Source organism: Melanotaenia boesemani, chromosome 10 (assembly GCF_017639745.1).
Source record: "Melanotaenia boesemani isolate fMelBoe1 chromosome 10, fMelBoe1.pri, whole genome shotgun sequence".
Lineage (NCBI taxonomy): Eukaryota > Metazoa > Chordata > Actinopteri > Atheriniformes > Melanotaeniidae > Melanotaenia > Melanotaenia boesemani.
In genome coordinates this window covers 14,388,619-14,410,619 of record NC_055691.1, presented here as the reverse complement: position 1 = coordinate 14,410,619, position 22,001 = coordinate 14,388,619, and the positions used below count along the sequence as shown (strand labels likewise).

Below are 22,001 nucleotides of genomic sequence, written 5' to 3'. Positions count from 1 at the left end.
TTTTTTTTTTGAGGTGCCTTATTTTTTTGCAATCAAGCAAGGGTATTGTGTCATGCTAGAGGACATTTATTCACAAGTTGGCTGAATGTCCTGGGGTCTTAATGAAAAGACTGTGACATGCTTAAATAGCACAGAGATACATGACAACAGCTTCTTTTACAGCTAGTTTTTACAGCCACTGGTTTTAGGGCATGTCTCTAGTTAAACTCTTTACCCTGAGGGTTTCTAAATTTTAGATTGGTGATTCAGCTTTGAGCCACCATGTAAATCTAATTGTGTCTACAAATTTATTTAAAGCCCTAGTTTCAGGTTATTAATGTAAGAGAGAGCCACAGAGTTCACACTAGCACACACGGCAAACCAGACTGGCACGACCACACACCAAACTGACTTCATTTTAGATAGTTTTCCCCATCTGTGTTTTGGCCAGTCTGTCTTTTAACTACCAGTCATGTGTCAAACTAGTCCTGTTAAAACACCACACCACAGGTGATTTGAAAATCATGTTGCAATTCCTCTATCATAAACTTAATAAACTGTGAGCTTCGTTGTTGCTCTGGTTTGCAGAGTCTAACATTAACAGCTGTTTCTAGTAACAGAGACCAGCACCAACTTTTTTCCTTGAGTCAGTCTCATTTTAGATTGATGGTATAGCTATTGGCTAATATTGAAATCTGACTGTGGACACAAAGTCAATTCAAAGTCCTTGAAGCAGGTTGTTACTGTAAGAGAGAGTCGTCAAGCTCACACTAGCACACACAGCAAACCAAAGTGACATTACTACACACCAAACAGACCCAAATTCTTACATTTTCTTCATCTGTAGTTCAGCCAGTTGGTACTGATCCATATGTACAGTCTTCTCACTATCCATTTACCAAACTGGTCCTGGTTCTCAAAACACCAAACCACAGATGAGTTAAAATTATCCCATAATTCCTCCATCATTTATAGACTTAACTGACTTGTCAACTTTAGTGTTAGTTAAGGTTTTAGAGGCTAACGCTATTTAGTGTTTCTTTTTGTAGAGATGTTGATAAATGTTATATTTAATTACAAAAGGATTAGGAAAAGGTTTTTAAAAAACTCAACAAGAAGTCAATATTCCTGGTTGGGCCTTTCTTAGATAAAGATTGTCAAACCCAACTTCTACAGGTTAATTTGGGTATGAAAATGTAAGTAATTGTTGGATGGAGTTTATATTCAACTAGAACAGCTGATGAGATATTTTCAGACCTAAGAACCCAAAAAGTTACACGGTCATTTTTTTGAGCATTTAGTTAATTGTTTAACTCCAAATGTATGGTCCAAAGCATAAAAAAGTTCTTTTTCTATTATATGTTTCCTTTAAACACCTCATTTAGATTTCTCACATTCAATAAAGCTCATTAAGATGATGAGAAATTTGTATTAGTATAAAAAACCTGCATGATCATGTCAACCAGGTTGTGAACCTGGATTATAGCTAAAACTGGGATAATAATGTTGATTTTCGTGCATTTATTCATAGAATTTGATGACTAAATACTTGCTTACTGGAACTGGTCACACTGCATAACTAAAACTACCAAACTATTTAGCACATACAATGAATAAGCACACTCCAAACATGTTCCAACCACAATTACTCAATCCTACATCTGCTGGTATTATGGTATATGATATCACGGCGCCCCCAATAGCATTACAGGTCTCATCTCAGAAGAGCCCGGAACCCTTTTCAGCTTGAGATGATGGTGATGAATGAGCATCTGATGGTGAGCAAGGCATTACAGTTCCACCTAATCATGTAACCTGTCAGCTGGACCAGGGAGATTGATGCTGGGATGATTTGGAGGAAAGACCCAGCCATAATAGGACGGACTGAGCTCCGCCTGCTGGGATCTGGCCCACAGGGATTTGAAGCCTTTTCATTTTAATTATTTTCAGTGAACTCACAGGGCATAGTATTATCATTTTGGGGCTTTTTTGTATTTGAGAGTTTGAGATGAAGCTTTTATCCTAATCAAACTACATGTGACAGTTGAAAGGAAAATGACTGAAGTCGTATTTTGGATCATAAGGATGATGAAAGTATCATAGATAATATTTATCCACCTCACTGTGATAAAGTTATTATTCTCTGTGTGTTTTAAAGCTTTTCAAACCAAGCCTCTGGAATTTAATGGCATCTTTGTGTTGTGGTCTGACCTAAGCTGAAGGCTAATCATCCTTTTAAAGAGCTTCCATCCATAAAAAGATTACAGCAAAGTCAAAGAGGGTAAAGTGCAAGACACCAGAAGCAGGAATGCATTTGGCAAATGGGAATTGAGAAAGGTTGTTTTTTTTAGTTGGATGTCCATCATCGTCTTCATTCCACAAAGGTATCTAAAGAATGACCTTCCCGCTGATGTCAGCAGAGCAGGGTTACTGCTTATCTTCCACTAGCCCGAGCAGTCAGTGTTCCTGCTGCTCTACAGCTGTTGGTTCAAGGCCTTTTAACTAGAAATTTGCACATAATTAGAAAATAATAAAAGTTATTTGTATTTTTGTTATAAGGTATCACAGACTTGGAGGAGGTGTCCCAATTCCTAAAGGAGGGGATCATTATGAAGGACTTCAGTCACCCCAACGTCCTCTCTCTGCTGGGTATCTGCCTTCCACCAGAGGGCTCGCCGCTGGTTGTTCTACCCTACATGAAGCATGGAGACCTGCGCAACTTCATCCGCAACGAGGGACATGTAAGGAGTTGCAGGAGGGGAGATGTGAACATTTAAGACTACTTGTTCAGATGTTGCATCGCTTATAGCTGATGTGCAAAAGTTTGATGGCAAACGTGTCTTATAGAACCCAACGGTGAAGGACCTGATGGGCTTCGGGCTGCAGGTGGCTAGAGGAATGAAGTATCTAGCCAGTAAGAAGTTTGTCCACAGAGACCTGGCTGCCAGGAACTGCATGTGAGCTCACGTTCTTTCATTCAGAAACAAATTAGTGTTTTCATACATGTGCAACAGCACAGACAAAACAGACACATGGTAAGGTAATAAGGCATGTCAGCGAAAGGTTATACCAGATATTACCATATTTTGTATAAACTTTATATTAAGTAAATGATCTGAAAATAAATCAAAATGTACAACTAGTATAACATTTGAGAAATTCCTTAATACACATCAGTACGGTCTTTTTATTTAAATTACTCCTGATTCTGTAAGCCGGCAAATGTCTGACATCCCTGGTTCTGGTTCTGCTGGAGGTTTTTCTTCCTGTTAAAAGAGAGTTTTTCTCTCCACTAACACCCATTGCCCCATGCATATGCAGGATGGAGAACTGGGTCAGTGTAAACCATTGGCCTCCTTATCTAGGCAGTTAATTTTAAAACTTGGCTTTATACGAACACAATTATCATAAATTGGACCAATATGGACCATATAACAGATTTGTTTTAATTTTATTGTAATTGTAGGACAGTGAATTGAAATTAATTCTACCTGGATTGGACTGCATCTTTAAAAGTGCCTTGATATGACTTGGTGCTATAAAAGTAAAGTTGAATTGAACTGAATTGTAATCAGTCCTGGACTGGAGACCTGTCTCATTGGTGACTTCTGACTCATTTTGATGGCTCATTATGTGCATTCATGGAGCCGTCCTTTCCCTGCTTTGTCCCATAGCTAAGAAACCACACCTCCCATCTTCCACCCTGGTGCATCAGATGCTCTGTTTTGCATTATAGCACCACAAAACATAGATACACATAACACCTGGAAATCAGAAGATGTACGACAAGAGTCAACATCAGACTGACTTTTACTGGTTGGAGAAAGCTCAGAGAAAAGACAGGAGGAAGACAGATACTGGATTAGCCGTCATTGGTGGGCACCAAATTGTATAAATCTAAAGTTCAGTAGAGGGGCTTTAATAGCTATGATGAAACAAAGAAAATTCAGAATTCAGGAAAGCCTATAAGAAAACAGAATAACACATCTTTACTTATAGATTCTGAACAGAATTATGTATAACTCTTCATTTTCAACCTCACATTGATTATCTTGGGCCAGAGGTTTTGAGAAAAGTTTTTACCATATGGTGATGCAATAGGTCTCAGAAACTATAAGACAGCCAGTTACATTAGATGGTTATCTTAAGAAAACAAAGAGAAATGTTAATTTCTTGAGATATAAAGATAAATAAACTTATTTTGAAAACACACTTAGTGATTTTGAGATAATGTCAAAATTGAATAATTGCAAGCGTAGCCGTTCTCCTTTTTATTTATTTTTTTTCTGAAATGTTATAAAGTTTTTATTTAAGTTCAGTGTGATGTTGTGCTTCGCACATGTGAAACATGAGTGACAAACCCAAACAAAAAAAGGCTCAGGAACTAACTTGTTCTTTTCGCTAATAGGCTGGATGAGAGCTATACGGTGAAGGTGGCAGACTTTGGCCTGGCTCGAGATGTTTATGACAAGGAATATTACAGTGTCCACAACAAGAGTGGCGTCAAGCTGCCCGTCAAATGGATGGCTCTGGAGAGCCTGCAGACGCACAAGTTCACCACCAAGTCAGACGTGGTGAGGACTCAATTGCATCTGAAATGGAAACTTATTTAATTCATCACTTCTATTCAGTTGTATCACTTTCACCACTTTTCCCACAGTGGTCGTTTGGTGTGTTGCTATGGGAATTAATGACCCGCGGCGCTCCGCCATACTCTGATGTGAACTCCTTCGACATCACCGTCTTCCTCCTGCAGGGGAGGAGGCTGCTACAGCCCGAGTTCTGCCCCGATTCTCTGTGAGTGTGCACGCTCTCACACATGCACTACGTAGCTGCCATCCACATCCGTCAGCACAGCTCCACGGCTCAGTTAGCATGAGTGATATACTGTAGAGCTGCGCTTCAGTACATCAGGAAAAGTGACTCTGATAGCAGCACAGAGCAGCAGGGGAAAATAGTAAAAGTAGAAGAGCTGTATAAACAATGGAAATCATAAATATAAAGCTTTCCAACTTTAGGTCATCCATCATCATCTGCGAGAGACTCAAACAAACTTCAACAAGAGTTACATCTCATCACATCTGTGGGTCAAATAAGAGTCACTTTTCTTGCTTTACCATAAGTCAAAATGGAAACCCAATAAAAGAATTGCATTTCTGTTCTGTTCCATGCTCGTTACTGTGGCAACTAAGTATTCCTAAAGATCAGCCATCAGTCAAACCGATGTTAGCTAAGGTCACCTGTCTGTTTTGTTTGTTTTTGTAGTTTTCTTTGGACATATTCACATCTAAGTTTAACAAACCAGACAAATCAAGTAAACAAAGACAGTTTTCAGAGTCTGTCCGACCTCACTGTGAGACGAGAAAGCTGTGTTTGGAGAAAGTGATGGAAAGAAGCAGACTTAAATAAAAATGTCAACATCAGTACAGCGTTCACATCAGCTCACTTAACACATCTGACTTTTCCTTATCCGCTTAAAACTCCGACCCGCTGGTACCGGGAAACACCCGCTATGAGTGATCTCATTCAGAGCAGATAATGCTCTGAGGTGCCCAACATGACTGTGTGTGTGCTGTGTGTGAAACTGACAGTAGGAGTAGGAGTGTTCAAATGAGAGGGAGGCAAGAGGCCCAAACTAAGACATGGTGAAATACGTCTGCAAACATTCCCGCAGTTCTTCACTGCTGATAGTTCTGAGGGTGCTCTGGCTAACAGCAAACTCTGACAGATGCCATGTGAAGCTTTGGGCTTATTTTATCTTGATTCTCTTTTTTTTTTTTTTTTTAACTTGTCCTGTCCAGCATCATAGCAAGCAAAATGATAATCTGGTTGCTGTATCGTGCTGAACAAATTTGCTCTGCCAAGGGGAGGCCTATGGGTAAGGCTCCTCTTGATAATGTGATTAATTTATTTACTTTGAATCACGGAATCTATGTAATCTTGCTGGACCTGATCGGAGGGGACAGAAAAAGATGGAAAATAGCAAAGAGAGCAAAAGGGAAAGAAGCAAGGAGACAAAAAGATCACAGACAGAAGGAAACGACCCTACAATCCACACCATCACCAGAAAACAAACTGTTACACCTGTACATGAACACACCAGAAAATTTCCTACAACTTTTACAAAAGCAGAAACACACACACAGAAAAAAAAAAAACAGGGCTGCCAGTGATTAAGAGTTTTTAAATAATAACCAAATCAAAAAGACATAACAGCGACCAGATACTAACTCACAGGAAAAATACAAAAAAAAAAATTTAATAATTATCGCTTAGTATTAAAAACCCACTAGACAACTCAGTGACTGTGTCAGCATGAGAAACAAGGAGTGATCAGTGATGAAGAGTGGTGAGTGAGATCATGCAAATGCGACCACGCCTCCACAGAGGCCAGAGGCAGCCCAGGGCCTGGGCCGGGCCCTCAGCAGCAGACCCGGAGCACCAAACCAAGCCACCCCACCACAAAGACGACTCCAGCCCCACCCGAAGGGCGGCAGAGGAGAGCCCCAGCAAGAGCCCCCCACGGTCCCGGGGCACAGGCCCCAGTGGGCCAAGATCAGCTGCCGCCGGCCCCGCCAGGGACCGGCTACCCAGGGCAGTCCAAGCGAACTTCCATTATAGAGTGAAAGTGAGAAACTGAGAAATATCATGATCTCAGAGAAGTAGATAGAAGAAAATGTTTACTGCCTAAGGCCTTGTTTACAACACGTTTCCACACAAACCACCAAACTTTCATACAACAGCGGTATGAAAACCTTCTCCGAGCAGGGGACAACGCAAAGAGGACCAAAAACAATGTTGTGCACATGCCAGGCCTCTAGTAGGCAGTGAAACTTTGCAATGGCACACCCAGGTGTGCACCACACCATAAAACCAGAAAACACAACAACAGAAGTGTTGCGTGTCAGCCGCTAGTTTTTTAACCTCTGCGTCTTCGCTGACGGCATAAATACTCTACCAGAAACAGGTCCGCCATTGTTGTTGTGTTTTTCGCAGGTTAAGCAGGGTCTGAGTGCAAGATGATATGAAAGATGTCATGTCTGTCAAAAGATTCCAGTTTACTTGCTTGCTTAAAAATTTCCCCCTGGAGGCCGTTGTCAAATCTTTGCAGTTACCACTCAAAACTCTGTTACCGTGTAAAGATGCCAAAATGCAAGAACACTTTTGCGTTTTACTGTCTCAGCATTGTGATGTAAACAGGTTGTAAACAACTAGGAATTTGTAATTTCACTTATTGTCACCAATTATTGTGTTATGGAGCTAAAAAAGATAAGCATATAAAGGCTGGGCACCATTTAAAATGTTAATAAAACAGGATCAGATGATTAGCCAATCTTATAAATCCATATTGTATTCCTTCCCAATAGAACATAAACAACATATCAGATGTTGAAACTGAGACATTTGACTATTTCATGGGAAATATTCTCTCATTTTAATGTTGATATTTACAAAAAGTAGCAAAAACACATGTCGAAGTGTCTTTGGGCAAGATACTGAACCCTGTGTTCACTCCAGTGTGTTCGTTGCTACATGAATTTGTGTAATAGGTAAAAATCACAGATCATAACTGAATGTGTGCACAAATGGGTGAAGGTGGTTTGTAGTTTAAAAGTTCTTTGAGTGGATAAAACAGCTAGAAAAGTATCATTTTTAGCCTATTTACTAATTAGCTCTGAATATGCTAAATGAGAGGACAATAATTTTACAGAGTTTCACTTTTTTTTCTAATTGGGGCTTTATTTTTCTCTAAAAATATACTATAATTAATTACACTTATAGGCTTAGAGCATCATGTGCTGCCATCCAGTCATTGTCTCCAGTCATTGACAAAAAAGGCCATGCTACAAATATTACAGCAACAACAGTGGGTAATGGTTCACAATGAACACACATTTCCCCCTCCCCCACAAAAGGTAGCATTTTTCAGTTTTAACATTTATCTGAATACTGGAATATTACAGGTTTTTCTGTAGAGATTCAAAGTTTTTCCCCAGATATTTTAAATATGGAAAAATATCAATAACATTACAGAAATAGTCACAAATTTACATAAAACATGTAATAACATGTAAAAGTACATCGAATTAAAAAAAATTAAAAAAGGAAATATAATTTCATTTCACATAAAGACTTTTATACATTTTCAAATTTATTATAATTTTTCTAAAATTTCATTTTAATGACAAATTCAACTTTTAATAGTGGTTTTTATTATTATTATTTTTAATTAATTAATTAATTAATTAATGTTTGTTTTTGTTGGGGGCTTTTTTGTATTGTTTTGGGGGTTTTTTGTTTGTTTTTATTGTTTGTTTGTTTGCTTGTTTTTTGTTGTTTGTGTGTGTGTGTGTTTTGTTATATAATTGGCCTAGAGGTGAAGAGGTGGACTTGGGGCTTGCAGGACTCAAGTTCAAGTCCCTTGATTGGCAATGAGCTAAACTCCTATTATATTTCTAATATCTTTCATTAAACACAAAAGCCTTAATAAAACAAGAGATCCCATGTTTCCCACAGTATTTTTTCCAGCACCTCAGCAGCCAGAATTAGTTTTCTTTTTTTGTTTTTGGTCCAATTTAACAGTGCAACATTTTGGGAAAATAAATCCAAACGTTGACAAGGTAAAACAGAATAACACAATCCTGTCAGAACTCTGAAATAGTCATGTGTGTCATCTCCTCCTTCAGATACACGGTGATGATTGAATGCTGGCATCCGAAGCCGGAGCGGCGGCCCTCCTTCTCTGAGCTGGTGTCGCGCATCTCCACCATCTTTTCCAGCTTCAGTGGGGAGCACTACGTCCTCCTCAACACCACATATGTCAACATCGATAAAATGAGCCCTTACCCCTCCCTCTTAGCCTCCACGGCTTCTTCCTCCTCATCTTCCTCCTCCTCTGAGCCCTCCTCCTCCTCCTCCCTTCCCTGCCACTCCCCTTTCTTGTGCCATGTGGAGCGAGACTGCTGCACCTGAGAGAAGGAAGGAGAAGAGACTCAGAAAAAGAGGAAAACGCAAAGGAAGAGAAAACATGAGGTGATTTGAGAACTACTGTATGTACCTGCAAAACACTGGACACTGCATGCTGAGAAAAAAAAAACAGTTTTTAGAGCTTGGACTGTTCATCATTGTACATATATTGTGGACCTTTCATCATCTCAATCATGGCCTTATGATGAGGGCGACTTCATTCCCTTTCCCTGCTGACCCAGGAAAGCACAAGGCCGGACTTCCTGCTCATCAGCCACTGCACCCACACATTTCTGGAGGGTGGCATACCCTTTAAGACGCAGATTACACACTGTCAGTTATGTGGATTTGTTAGAAATGGCCTGAAATGTATCTGTTGCCTCGGGTTGATTTCAGCAAGCAGGTGTGAAAGCAGGAAAAAGCCTGCTGCTGTGTGCAGATCACTGGAAGCTGTATGTGTATAATTATCTTGGGACTGTTCGCTTTGATGTGCTTGAAACAAAACGCGTCGCTGTGTCAGTGTAAAGTCCCCACGTTTCTCAACTTATTCAATCATGCAAAAAAACAAAAAACTACAGTTCTCACACTTGAAAGCTTCTGTTTCTTGGGAGACGGATGGAAAACAAAATGAGAGCCATCTTTAAGGATTTTATTGGTTAATGCATTAACCCAAGTTGCTTACTGTATATTTAACCTGCATTTGTTTAAAGTGACTTACATTTTATTGTCTGTGTGCAATGAAATGGGAGGAAAGTTTGCAGCCAGAAGATTTTTAGCACACATTTGGTTCATTAAGGCTTCATAAATTGTGTCACTTTTGTGGCTAAAATCTCAACAAAGCCTGTTTAAGGTGGGATTGTTCTGTTTGGAAGGTACATAAACGTAACAGGGGAGTTCAGAGTTGTCTCAGCTCTGATCCTACAACGCTGGCATGCTGTTTGGAAGCACCCACCGGGACTACACTATGCCACCTCTCTTCTTTGGTCTGTAATGGCATTATAATGGCATTAAGGGGCCACTGTGGCACAATGAAGAAATATTTTGATGTTCAAAGGCCATACTGGTGGGTTTGCAAAAGCTTTTTATATAGATGTAGATTTTCTGAACTTCCAAGGTAACCGCTGGCTTCCACTCCTTTCAGCGCAGTGCAGCAGTCTCGAGTTAACTTGTTGTAGGCATTCAGTCATACATCTGTTACATATCATTAACTATTCAAAACTCATATGAGAGTTTACTTCAAGTTAAAGAGGGGATGTAATTATAGACTGGCATGTATTTTTCTTGATCTGTCATACTTTGATGGATTTCTGATTTTTCAATCTATGCTGAATTGAAGGCAAGGCAAGGCAGTTTATTTGTATAGCACATTTCATGTACAGGACAATTCAAAGTGCTTTACATAAAACAAAGACATTACAGATATTAGAATAGTAAAAGGCATCAACACATAATCAACACATAATCACAATAAAATAATAAATTACATTAAAATGATTAAAAGCAAGATAAGTTAAAAAAAAGTTACCGTGCAGATTTCATGCATAGGCGCATGAGAAAAGAAAAGTTTTTAACCTGGATTTAAAAATATCTACATTTGGGGAAAGTTTAATCTCCACTGGCAGTTTGTTCCATTTGTTTGCAGCATAACAGCTAAATGCTGCTTCTCCATGTTTAGTCTGGACTCTGGCCTGGACTAGTTGACCAGAGTCTTTGGATCTAAGAGCTCTGCTAGGTTTATATTCTCTGAACATATCACAGATGTATTCTGGGCCTAAACCATTCTGGGATTTGTAAATGATCAGAAGGGTTTTAAAATCTATTCTGTGACTGACTGGAAGCCAGTGTAAAGATTTTAAAACTGGTGTGATGTGTTCAGATCTCTTAGTCCTGGTTAAAACTCTAGCAGCAGCGTTCTGGATGAGCTGCAGATGTTTAATGCTCTTTTTAGGAAGTCCTGTTAAAAGACCATTACAGTAATCCAGTCTACTGGAGATGAATGCATGGATGAGTTTCTCTTGGTCTTTCTGGGAGACTAAACTTTTAATTCTGTTGATGTTTCTGAGCTGGTAAAAAGCTGTCTTAGTGACAGCTTTGATATGGCTGCTGAAAGTCAGATCTGAGTCTATCAACACTCCCAGGTTACGAACTTGGTTGGTAATTTTAAGAGCCCGAGTCTCCAGGTGTTTGCCAATGCTGACCCTCTTCTCTTTGCTACCAAACAGAATAATCTCAGTTTTGTCTTCATTTAATTGTAGGAAATTCTCCCTCATCCAGGTGTTTATTTGCTCCAGACACTGACACATTAAGTCTATTGGACTGCAGTCATCTGGTGACAGAGACACATAAAGTTGTGTATCATCTGCATAACTTTGATAACTAATGCTATAGTTTTGTAATATTTTACCCAAAGGGAGCATATACAAGTTGAACAGAAGAGGTCCAAGGACTGACCCCTGGGGGACTCCACAAGTCATGGCCACTCGCTCGGATTCATAGCTGCCGATCGTAACAAAATAACTCCGGCCTTCTAAATAGGACCTGAACCAGTTAAGGACCGCTCCAGAAAGTCCAACCCAGTTTTCCAGCCTGTGCAACAGGATTCTGTGATCTACAGTATCAAACGCAGCACTGAGATCCAACAGAACCAGGACTGATACTTGACCAGAATCGGTATTCAACCTAATGTCATTTAACACTTTGACCAGAGCTGTTTCAGTGCTGTGATGAGGTCGGAAGCCGGACTGAAATTTATCAAGATTTCCACTTTCATTTAAAAAGTCATGAAGCTGGTGAAATACAACTTTTTCAATAATCTTGGAAATAAAAGAGAGGTTAGAGACAGGTCTATAGTTGTTCATTATAGAGGCGTCTAGAGTCCTTTTCTTTAGGAGTGGCTTAATAGCAGCTATCTTTAGTGACTTGGGAAAAATAGAAATGAATGACTACCTGGAATCATTTCAGTGATTTTTAATGGTTACATTTGATCAGTTTTTTTTTTTTTAACTTGACATAAACTTGCAAACCACTTGTTCTTTTTTCTTTTCTTTTTTTTTTTATTTTTATTTGAATGGCCGTTGATGTGATCGGGCCACTTAATGGACAGGTATGAATGTTTGCTATGACAAGAAAATTGCTGTGTTATATTTTTGTATTGATGATGAGCCTCTTCTTTAAAACGTGGGACATCGGGGCACCTGTGGTGGGTAATCATGCCACAAAGACTCACAAAACAACCCATCACTAGACTAACCACTGCCATTGTGTAAATACTTAGATCGGAGCGCAGTGAAAAACTATGGACGCTCATGTAGCCTCTTGTCAACAGTAAAGAATGTTAAAAAAAAAACTGGAGCCATCTCATGATACTGAAAGACTGCTGTCACATTGATCATGTGATCCTCCACCACTTTGTCAAGCTTAACACTGTCTGTTCTGTCTGCGTATGTGTTTGTTGTCTATAAAAAATCCTGAAGGTACATGTTCTAATGTCATTTCAAATTAATTTTGTAAGTGTAATAAAGCTATACTACTAGAGTTAATGCCTGTTTCTTCATGTACTTTTTGTAAAAGTAGAATTATTATGAATGGTTTCTACACGGGTATTGTGCAGTTGAACCAAAGTGCACGTGTTCCATAGTAAACATTAAGAAACAGTTGATGTAAAGTGTGTGTTTTTATACTAAACTCTTGGGCACTGATTTACTAAGATTCCTGATAAGAAGCACAAAATTATCTGAGCATGTTAATAGAGTGCAGGTGTTGTAGAGGATTAGATTTGTGCCAAAAGGATCAGGAAAGAACAAAAATTAAGAAATTAAGAGAAAAAAACATTAGTGAAAAAAGCAGTCGTGTAAAGTCTTTGTCTTTTTTTTGTTTGACAATATGTATTTTATCAGTTTCATCTGTTTCATTATTTCTAATCAGAGTTTTTTTCCTGACTTTTTGTTTGCGCTTCTGGCACAAACCTCTTGGATGGGGAGGTCTTCTGAGAAGTCATTTCCCATTGGACAATAGTTTTTTAATTGACAGTTCAGACTCAGAACTTATGCAGCATTAGCTAGTAGACTCTCCAAGGCTAGTGGCTACACCTAGACCTTTTAAAATTAATAATAATAATAATAATAATAATAATAATAATAATATATTTTATTTCAAAGCGCCTTTTAAGACCCCCAAGGACACTTTACAACAATAAAATAACAATGTTTTTAAAAAGATAATCAGGAATAAAAACAACATAAGGAGTGAAGTAAGAGAAAGTAAGAAAAATACAGAAATGGATGAATGGTAAAATAAACTTGCAGTTTGAATAGTACAATGAGACAGCAGTTTTGAACAGGTGAGTTTTAAGCCTGGATTTGAAAATGGTAAGTTTCAGAGCTCCTGATGACTGGTAGCAGAGTTCCAGAGCTGGGGAGCAGAGCAACTGAAGGCTCAGCTCCCCGTGGTGCTGAGGCGGGCAGGGGGCACAGATGGGGTGGCAATGTGGAGGTTAACGGACAGATATGGAGGGGTGAGGTTATGGATGGCCTTAAAGGTATAGAGGAGAAGTTTGAACTGGACACTGTGAAATACTGGAAGCCAGTGGAGTTGCTGTAGGATGGGTGTGATATGGTGATATGAGGGGGTTTTAGTGATGATCCGAGCAGCTGAGTTTTGAACCAGATAAAGCTTATGGAGAGACTTTTGAGGAAGGCCAAACAGGAGAGAGTTGCAGTAATTGATACAGGACGTAACAAGACTGTGAACAAGGATAGCGGCAGCGTGGGGGTTGAGGGAGGGGCGAAATTGATGTTTCGTAGGTGGAAATATGCAGATCTGGTAACGTTACTGATGTGAGATTGAAATGACAATATACTGTTGAAGATGACACCCAGGCTCTTAACCTATGGGGAAGGGGAGACTGGGGACTGTGGGCCACACCTGTAGCAACTGGGGAGGGGTCGGATTTGAATTGTTTTAACTGTATGAATTTAGCTGTTTAAACTCTTCACTCATTACCTATGGTGGATCCCTAAAAGATCAAAAGGGAGTATGGATCAAAAGTCATCATTGTTATCCCGTTACCGTTTCAAGTCCTGAACATTTAACTATTGTTACTGTATTATTATTTTTCGTACTGTGAACATTAAAGGGTTAAGTAAACTGGACGTCCCACCTTAGTGTACATGAGTGAGGGAGCAAAGGATGCAGGTGTTGCATCAGTCAGCTTCACTGAAGAAAGAGCTGATCTTTAAGGTAAAGCTCTTGAATTACTGGTCCTTCGTAATCCCATCCCTTAACTATGGGCCCAGCACACTGAAGGGATTATATATACTGTATATCGCACAAAAAAAGCTGGACAGTGTCAAGTAGTAGGATTTCTGAGTTTCATTCTTGGACCAACTGCCTGCCCAACCTGAGTTCAGTGGATTTGCTACATCATGAGCATCCAAATTTCAGTATTTCAGAAACTGCTGAGCTACTGGGATTTTCATACACAACCATCCTAGGGTTTACAGAGAATGGCCTGGAAAAGAGAAAATATCCAGTGAGCTGCAAATGTCTTGTTGATGTCAGAGGAGAATGGGCAGACTAGTTTGAGATGATAGAAAGGCAACAGAAAGTCAAATAACCACTGTTTCCAACTAAGATATGCAGAATACCATCTCTAAACACAACACATTCATCCTTGATGCAGATGGGCTACATTTAGATGGCAGGTGGATATGGTGTAATGGTTTCATAGCACATTTTAGGAACCTTAGTACCAACTGAGCCTGTTTTAAACACCACAGCCTACCTAACTGGACTAACCACTGGTTTCAAACAAGGTATGCATAATAGCATCTCTGAACACACAACACGTCCAGCCTTGAAGTAGATGGGCTACAGTAGCAGAAGACCACATCAGGGATTACCAGGGCTGTCAAAATAAAACCATTAATGAAGAGATAAACCTTTGAAATTAGCCCCCTTTTTTTTTCAACAACAAAGTTAGTACACATGCCAAATTAAAAATCAAAATTTGACATTATCTTCACAAGAGAAGTTGGTTTAGGGCATGTGGGTGCCTTGTCAAAGCAATGACCCACCAAAAACCCTTTTATCTTCCTTATGAGGATTCTGACAGTTTTCCATCCTTACATTTAGAAGATGGCTGTAAGATGACCCATTTGATACGTCACACAATTAATCACTAAGTGCATGTGGGGGTGGGGGTCGCAAACACCAATGTATGTTATTTTGGATGTCGTGGCTCAAAAAGTTTGAAAACCACTGCTATAGATTAGCTTTGGGATGTGGTGGAACGGGAGATTAGCTGGACGTACAGCTGACAAATCTACAGCAACTGTGATGTCATGTCAATATGAAGCAAATCTCTGAGGGAAGTTTTTTTGTTGAGTCTCTGCCACCAAGATTTCCCTATGTGAAACATGAAACTCACCCAAACCTTAGTTTGCCTGCATTTTATAAATTTACTTGTCAGACGGTTTGTTTTACAAACCTATCAAAGCACTCCATGGAAAATATTTGCAAAAGCTTTAAAATTTGAAAATGCTTGCACTTTCCAAAGATACTCAGCCGGTGATTAGAAACCTACATGCAGCTATCACTGACTGCCGTCACATCTAAAAACTCCTCTTAGCTACCATTTGTCAGTGCAAATTGGTCTTGCAAAAAAATAAATAAATAAATAAAAAAGATAGGTAACTTGGAGTCTGAAACCTTGCTTTTCAAGGTAACTTTTATACTCCCTCACCTGATATAATCAGAAAAGACCAGAAACTGTCTGAGGTCTGCTGTCATGAGTTGCATTTCTAAAGCCTGAACGCTGGGCATAGATGAAGTGCAGAGATCCGGTTTCATCTTAAACCAACTGAATTACAGTATGTTGAAAGGTTGTTATGGAATTTTTGCAAATCGATGCCAAAAAGTTATTTCCTACCGTAGCTTTAATTAAGTACACCATGATCAGCAGAATATTGTTTTTGTTCTTAGGAGCATCTTGAATAAATTTATCCTAATTTGGCTAGGTTCCCAAGTTCACTTAGATCTAGCTCTTTTAAATTAACGTAAAACACTTTAAATTATTCAGACCCACGACAAAAGGTTGCGTACATACACACAAACTTATGACGTTTCTGTTTGAAGCAGTTCTCCATTCTTTTGCAACTCCACTTTGAGTTGAGTAAAAGAGTTTTGAGAAACTTCCAGTTATGCAGCAACAACTCACCCAAATGTGAGCAAACAGGAGCACACACATGGAGTTTTCAGCAAAGACTGAATAAGTCCGTGTTTGGAAAAAATAAGTTAATGCAGAAGTGCCCTTGACAAGCGTTTGAGGGCAACTCCTATGGTTGCAAAGGAAAGATTTTACAAAAGTCTTAAACAAGTCTCCTTTCCTGACTCTTTAAGGCAGGCATGTCAAACTGGCCCAGCAAAGGGCCGTGTGGCTGCAGGTTTTTGTTCCAACCAAGCAGCAGCACACCAGATTTGACTGATTCAATCAACTGATCTCAGTCTTCAGACAGCTGATTGGTCAAACTGTGTGCTCTTGGCTGGCTGGAACAAAAACCTGCAGCCACACGGCCCTTTGCTGGACCAGTTTGACATGCCTGCTTTAAGGCAAATCAGGTTTTTATGAGGGCTGAAAAAATTACTGATATAATCACCTACTGTGAAAATAATTATAATAAAACAAGAAAATGGTGCTTTTTCTTTTTTTTTTCTTTTTTTTTTTAACTGTTGCTCAAAGTTTAGACTCTAATCTTCCATGTTTATAAATGAATTTGTTGCTGAAGGTGATAAATAGCATTTGTGTGCATGGAATTGTTGTTAGCTTGGTGTTATTTTCTGTTAAATGATGGTGACTAACATACTTAGTCAAATTGGCCTTAAACGGTTAAGAAAAGTGTTTGATCAGAAAAAAAGAACACATTCTCCAAGGTCCGGGACATCCTTAGATACCAACAAGATGCATATTAACCTTGTTATTGTGGAGCAATTCTGAATTTACTTGAGGGTTTGTCTTTTTAGTTTTTTTTTCTGATAATACAACCAGGGCTTAATGGGTTAATCTGTTACTTCAGTAAGCATTTTTTGATAGTTAGTGGTCTCAATTATAGTTTAAAGTCTGTTATATGGACATGCAGAGTTCCCATGACTCTCAGTCTGATCTATCTGCTCCCAACATCTGATTTCAAAGTGGCAAGATAGCCACAGCTAAATCATCAAACTGGATTCTTGATGTCATGCTGGCCCATCACTGTTATGCTGCTTATGGGAGCTCATGTTGATTTTGGAAAAATTTGGAAAAGAAAACAGCTTATAAAACTCCACAACAAAGATATGATTCTTTTAACAATAAAAGACAACACTGAAATTACAGTGTATTTCTCATGCATCAAGTTTTTGCTGCAAATCAACTTTGTGAAAAAAAAAACAAACACACATAATCTATATCAGGAGAAAGAAGACAGCAGTGGTGGAACTTTCCAGAACACTGGGAGGTAGGTATCTTAACCATCATGATGAACTATCTTTGTCTTAAGGCTTAAACTATTGCTGCAAAAATCCATGTTAAGCCCCAGCTAACATGAGCGTGAGGCATGTCTGACTTTGCATTTTACTCTAACCATTCAACTCACTCCTGCCACACGGGGCTTGTCATGTCTTTCATCCTGCTGCACCCTCAGTCTTTCAGTGTACTGCCTCCTATGATACCACTCTTCTATGATTAAACTTGTACTTGCACACAATACAAGCCTGATCAAAGCATGTCAGCTGCAAATGCCTAAGCACAAAACACTGAAACGTGCATTTCTGCAAAATAGTCTAAGTAGACTCTACTTAGCAGACTAAGTGTAGGTCTATTCTGGGTATTAACAAAATGTAACCAACCTAAACTTGCAAGTCAAAATCTCCACTCCCTTTTAATAATCCCCACTAAAGTCAACAAGAACAGGCTAAAATTCTTCGTCCCCAGACTGCTCTGTACCTGGGCCTGTCTCCTGCTGTAAGTGATATATCAAAAAAAAAAAAAAAAAGAAATCGCAGCCACACAAGTCATCAAACAGGGGACAGGTGCAAATGTTGATAAAAGTTACAGTAAAATGGGTGCAAGGTTATCAGCAGGAGTCATCAAGTGAGTCAGCAGCATTGGCATGCATGTAAAGGGATCACTGAGCTCTAACACGTTCACTTTACCCAGATTCCGCCTACATGCATGCAAGGACACACACAAACACTATTAGAATCGCTCGGATCTGACAAGAAATTAAAGCCAATCTTGTTGCCGCTCGCTCTGAAAAAAGAAAGTGTAAGCTCATTCAACCTCCTTTCATATCTACAGGGGATATGTGTTTTGGATGAACACCGAACTCGCTCACACACATTCTTATCGTCATTTTAAGCTAATTCACTCAGTGCCATTCTGACCTGCTGAGTCAACTCACTCTCATTAAACTGTTAATAGGTTCTGGCTGGAGTGAAACCAGGGAGGTGGATGGCACCAGGTGGTAGCATACACCCACCTGCCTTCCAAACACACTCATGCACACACAGAGCAACCCTCAGCAGTTTCTATGAGGGATCTAAATCACACTGTTAAGACTGTTGAATTTACACCAGGGTATAACTTTCTTTTTGAATCAGGTGGGTTTGTTCTTGAGTTGTGAGCTCCCCCTGTTGATGCTACCTTGTTTCTACACCTTTCATCACACATGGGCTCTGGTTCTGCACATAAAAAAGACACGCTGACTTTGAAGTATTTGTCATAGACCGGCATTCTGCTCGAGGCATTTATAGGTTATGAAAAGTTACTATTAGTGTCTGACTCCATATCTGAGTTCATAAAACAACAAATAAGAAAGTAGTAAGGCAAAAAATAAGTCAGTGTAGATGGGTGAAGAGAAAGAAACCCATGCTAGAACTGCTTTGGTGTGGTTAATTGAAGGCAATAAGGAGATTTTTTTCCCCCCTCATAAGATACAACAAGCATGTGTTTTATAATTAAACCAGGGTTGCCAGACTTAAAAAGATTCAGAATAAAAAGAAAGAAATAGCAATTGCAATTCAGAGCTCAGAGTCATGCTGTAAAAGAAACTCAACAAAACTGTTTTCTAAATCCCACTGAAGTCTCAGGAACAATAACATTGAATCAGCACCTCTGGGAGCCATGATGTCTTTGAAAAATGTAGGATTTTGAGCTTCACTTGGTTTGATTTTTATGACATTGCTGCAATTTTCGAACCTCTTCTATCCAAGCACAGCACACAGAGACAAAGAATGTGAAATGTTCACCAAAACTGGAGCCATGAGACATTACAGTCTGATGACTCAGCCTCTATTTAGGGACAGGCTCACGCTGGAATGAAGCCATGTAGATGTCCTCAGTTAATAATGTCTGGATAATATATTTTGTATGGAGACTGAAATCAATTTAAATGTCCATTATGATCTTTAATACTCATTAGGACCTCTGATTATCTAAAACAATTTCCTGTGAAATCTGGAGTCACAGGGTTATATTTCTAACTTCTTGATTATGTGTGCAGCAGGTGACACTGTGATCCACATTAATAACCTTTGAGGCATAAACAGTTTAACTCTTAAATCATACATGCTTTTTCCTTTTCAATACACTGCGGTAAATTACATAATTGCAGATTCAAATCTTTAAAAGTTTTTTTATTTCCCTTTAGACGGGATCCTGACGTACACACAGAGAAGAACACAAGAGGAGTTCAGCTGTTATTTTATCTTGGCTCAGGACGGGAATGTGGACTTTCTAATTGACTCCCCTCAAAAACCACTGCAGTAATTTACACAAATTTATAATCTCTGTGAAAAGATCCAGTAATCAGGACTGGGAGTGCTGGCATACCAAGGAATTCTAGGGGAGTGTGATCACAGTTAGACTGGTGTTGAAAACTCATGTCTGTGGCTTAGTGGGGCACCAAAGTCCCAGAAGGCTGTGTGGAGGTTAAGTGGTGAAAGTGGTGTTATTGTGAAACATCAAGTCTCAACATTTTCAGCAAGAAAAAAGTTAAGTCTGCTGTAGCAGCACATGCTGTGTGACAACAGCAATCTCAAAGCAAATAAAATGCTGTCACGTTTAATACACACACAGTCACAGTTCCACCTGTTTAACTGCTTAACATAAACAGCTTATAGCCAATCACATGGCAGCAACTGAATGTATTTAGTCATGTAGACATGGTCAAGACAACTTGCTGAAGTTCAAAGTGAGCATTAGAATGAGAAAGAAAGAGGGTTTAAGTGGCTTTGAAGGTCTGAATAAGAGAAAATATCCAGTGAGCAGCATTTGTTTGGATGAATATGTCTTGCTGGCGTCAGAGGTCAGATGACAATGGATAGGCTGCATGGAGATGATAGAAAGACAGCAGAAAGTCAAATAAGTCCTGGTTCCAACCAAGGTATGCAGAATACCATCCCTGAATGCATCAGGTGAAGCAGATGTGTCAGTAGACCACCAAAGTTATTAACATTCATAAATTTTCATTAATGAGCCATCAGGGAGTGGTTAAAAATGTTATTTTATATGGGTAAAAGAAATAATGTACAATGTTGTTGCTGCACTCGTTTCAGCTTTCAACACAGCCACAATTGAACTAGCACAAATAAAGACTGCACCAGATACTGTCTGGAGGTGTGGAAATACCGTCCCTGGCTTTGGACTTTCATGCACTGCCAAGAGGACATTTCTCACTCATTGGGCTGAAGAACAGACACAATCACTCAGCATGGCATAACCAAAATGATACACACTAAATTATGCCACCCTTTATATAACATTTCATTATTCTGCACACATAATGCCTCACCGGTTTGGTTTCTTTTGAGTCTTCTGGGCGATAATTGTCCAAGTGAGACCAGTGTAATGAGTATCTGAGGTGACTAACCAGTAGCTGACTGTGAGTCATAGAGCGGCCCTTTTTCTCATGCAGAGAAATTGCAATCTCAATGGTTCCTTTGGTAGCCAGAGGGAATGAGTAGCTCCAGTGTCCACACAATAGCTGCACTGCAGGTCATTCAAGTTCTAGGAAGATTATAGGTTTTCTTTTAAATCCCTTGGTTTGATCCTGCATGGCTCATCATCCCCAAAATATAGTAGCATGATTATTCAACCACTTGTGCTGATTGATGCTTGGACCCACAGGAGGGTGATGTTGTCTAAGTGATGAAAATGATCATCTAGAATTTAAAATGTAATCACAGAAATTTCTATTTTTTAGAAAAAAGGGAAGACAACGTCATTAAACTGAAGTAATTAATGAGGATTTTGCATTAAATTAAATATACTAAGAGAAACAGCTGGAAAAATAAAGAGTTGAACTAAGTACTGTATGTCAATAATGAAAGATAAAAAAAACTGTTCTTTCAAAGACAAGCTATGGATAAAATGATGGTTGAAGATAAGCAGAGATGGGCTAGTGAGTACCAAAGTGACCCCACCCACGCAAACACAAACCTGGAGAGTTGGCATCACATGAACAATGTCTTTTAAAAACAAACAGTTTTAGACGGGAACAGGCAAAGCATCATGGAGAAACAGAATTTTAGCTCAGTATGTTTAGTTTGTGGTTCAGGTTTAAAAATTACTTCACAAACATAGAGATAAACACGGTGAACATCCAGGGAGCTGACACTAAGATGGTGACATCCTACAAGTGCCTGGGTGTTCATCTGAATAATAAACTGGACTGGTCACACAACACAAACGCATTTTACAGGAAAGGACCGAGCAGACTGTTCCTGCTGAGATCTTTAGGAGTACATGGGTCACTCCTGAAGATTTAGTGGCGGCCTCGGCCATCCTGTATGGTGAGGTCTGGCAAATCACGAAGTCAAGCTCTTTTCTTGACCCAGTTTATGTTCAAAAGTAAAAGTATTATAACAGTTTAATGGGATTTCCAACTATAGCTGTGTTTTCATCAATACTATCTTTCTGAAGTACAAGACAGCAGCTGGATATAAACCTGTGATCTCAAACTCTGTTCCCTGTGTGCCACTGTCCTGTGGGTTTTTGGTGCTTTGCTGCTCTAATACAA

General features: G+C 39.3%; 1 protein-coding gene across 3 annotated transcripts in view; it reads left to right on the top strand.

Annotated features, from left to right (window-relative positions):
- met (MET proto-oncogene, receptor tyrosine kinase) overlaps window positions 1–9,097 on the top strand; it is a 74,905-nt gene extending 65,808 nt beyond the window's left edge. For all 3 annotated transcript variants that reach the window (XM_041996561.1, XM_041996560.1, XM_041996559.1), the window contains 5 exons: window positions 2,539–2,720; window positions 2,827–2,936; window positions 4,388–4,553; window positions 4,640–4,776; window positions 8,667–9,097. In XM_041996561.1, the coding sequence (XP_041852495.1) occupies window positions 2,539–2,720; window positions 2,827–2,936; window positions 4,388–4,553; window positions 4,640–4,776; window positions 8,667–8,952 (881 nt within the window). In that variant the 3' untranslated portion in view covers window positions 8,953–9,097. The remainder of the gene's footprint in view (window positions 1–2,538; window positions 2,721–2,826; window positions 2,937–4,387; window positions 4,554–4,639; window positions 4,777–8,666) is intronic.
- Window positions 9,098–22,001: the final 12,904 nt, after the last annotated feature.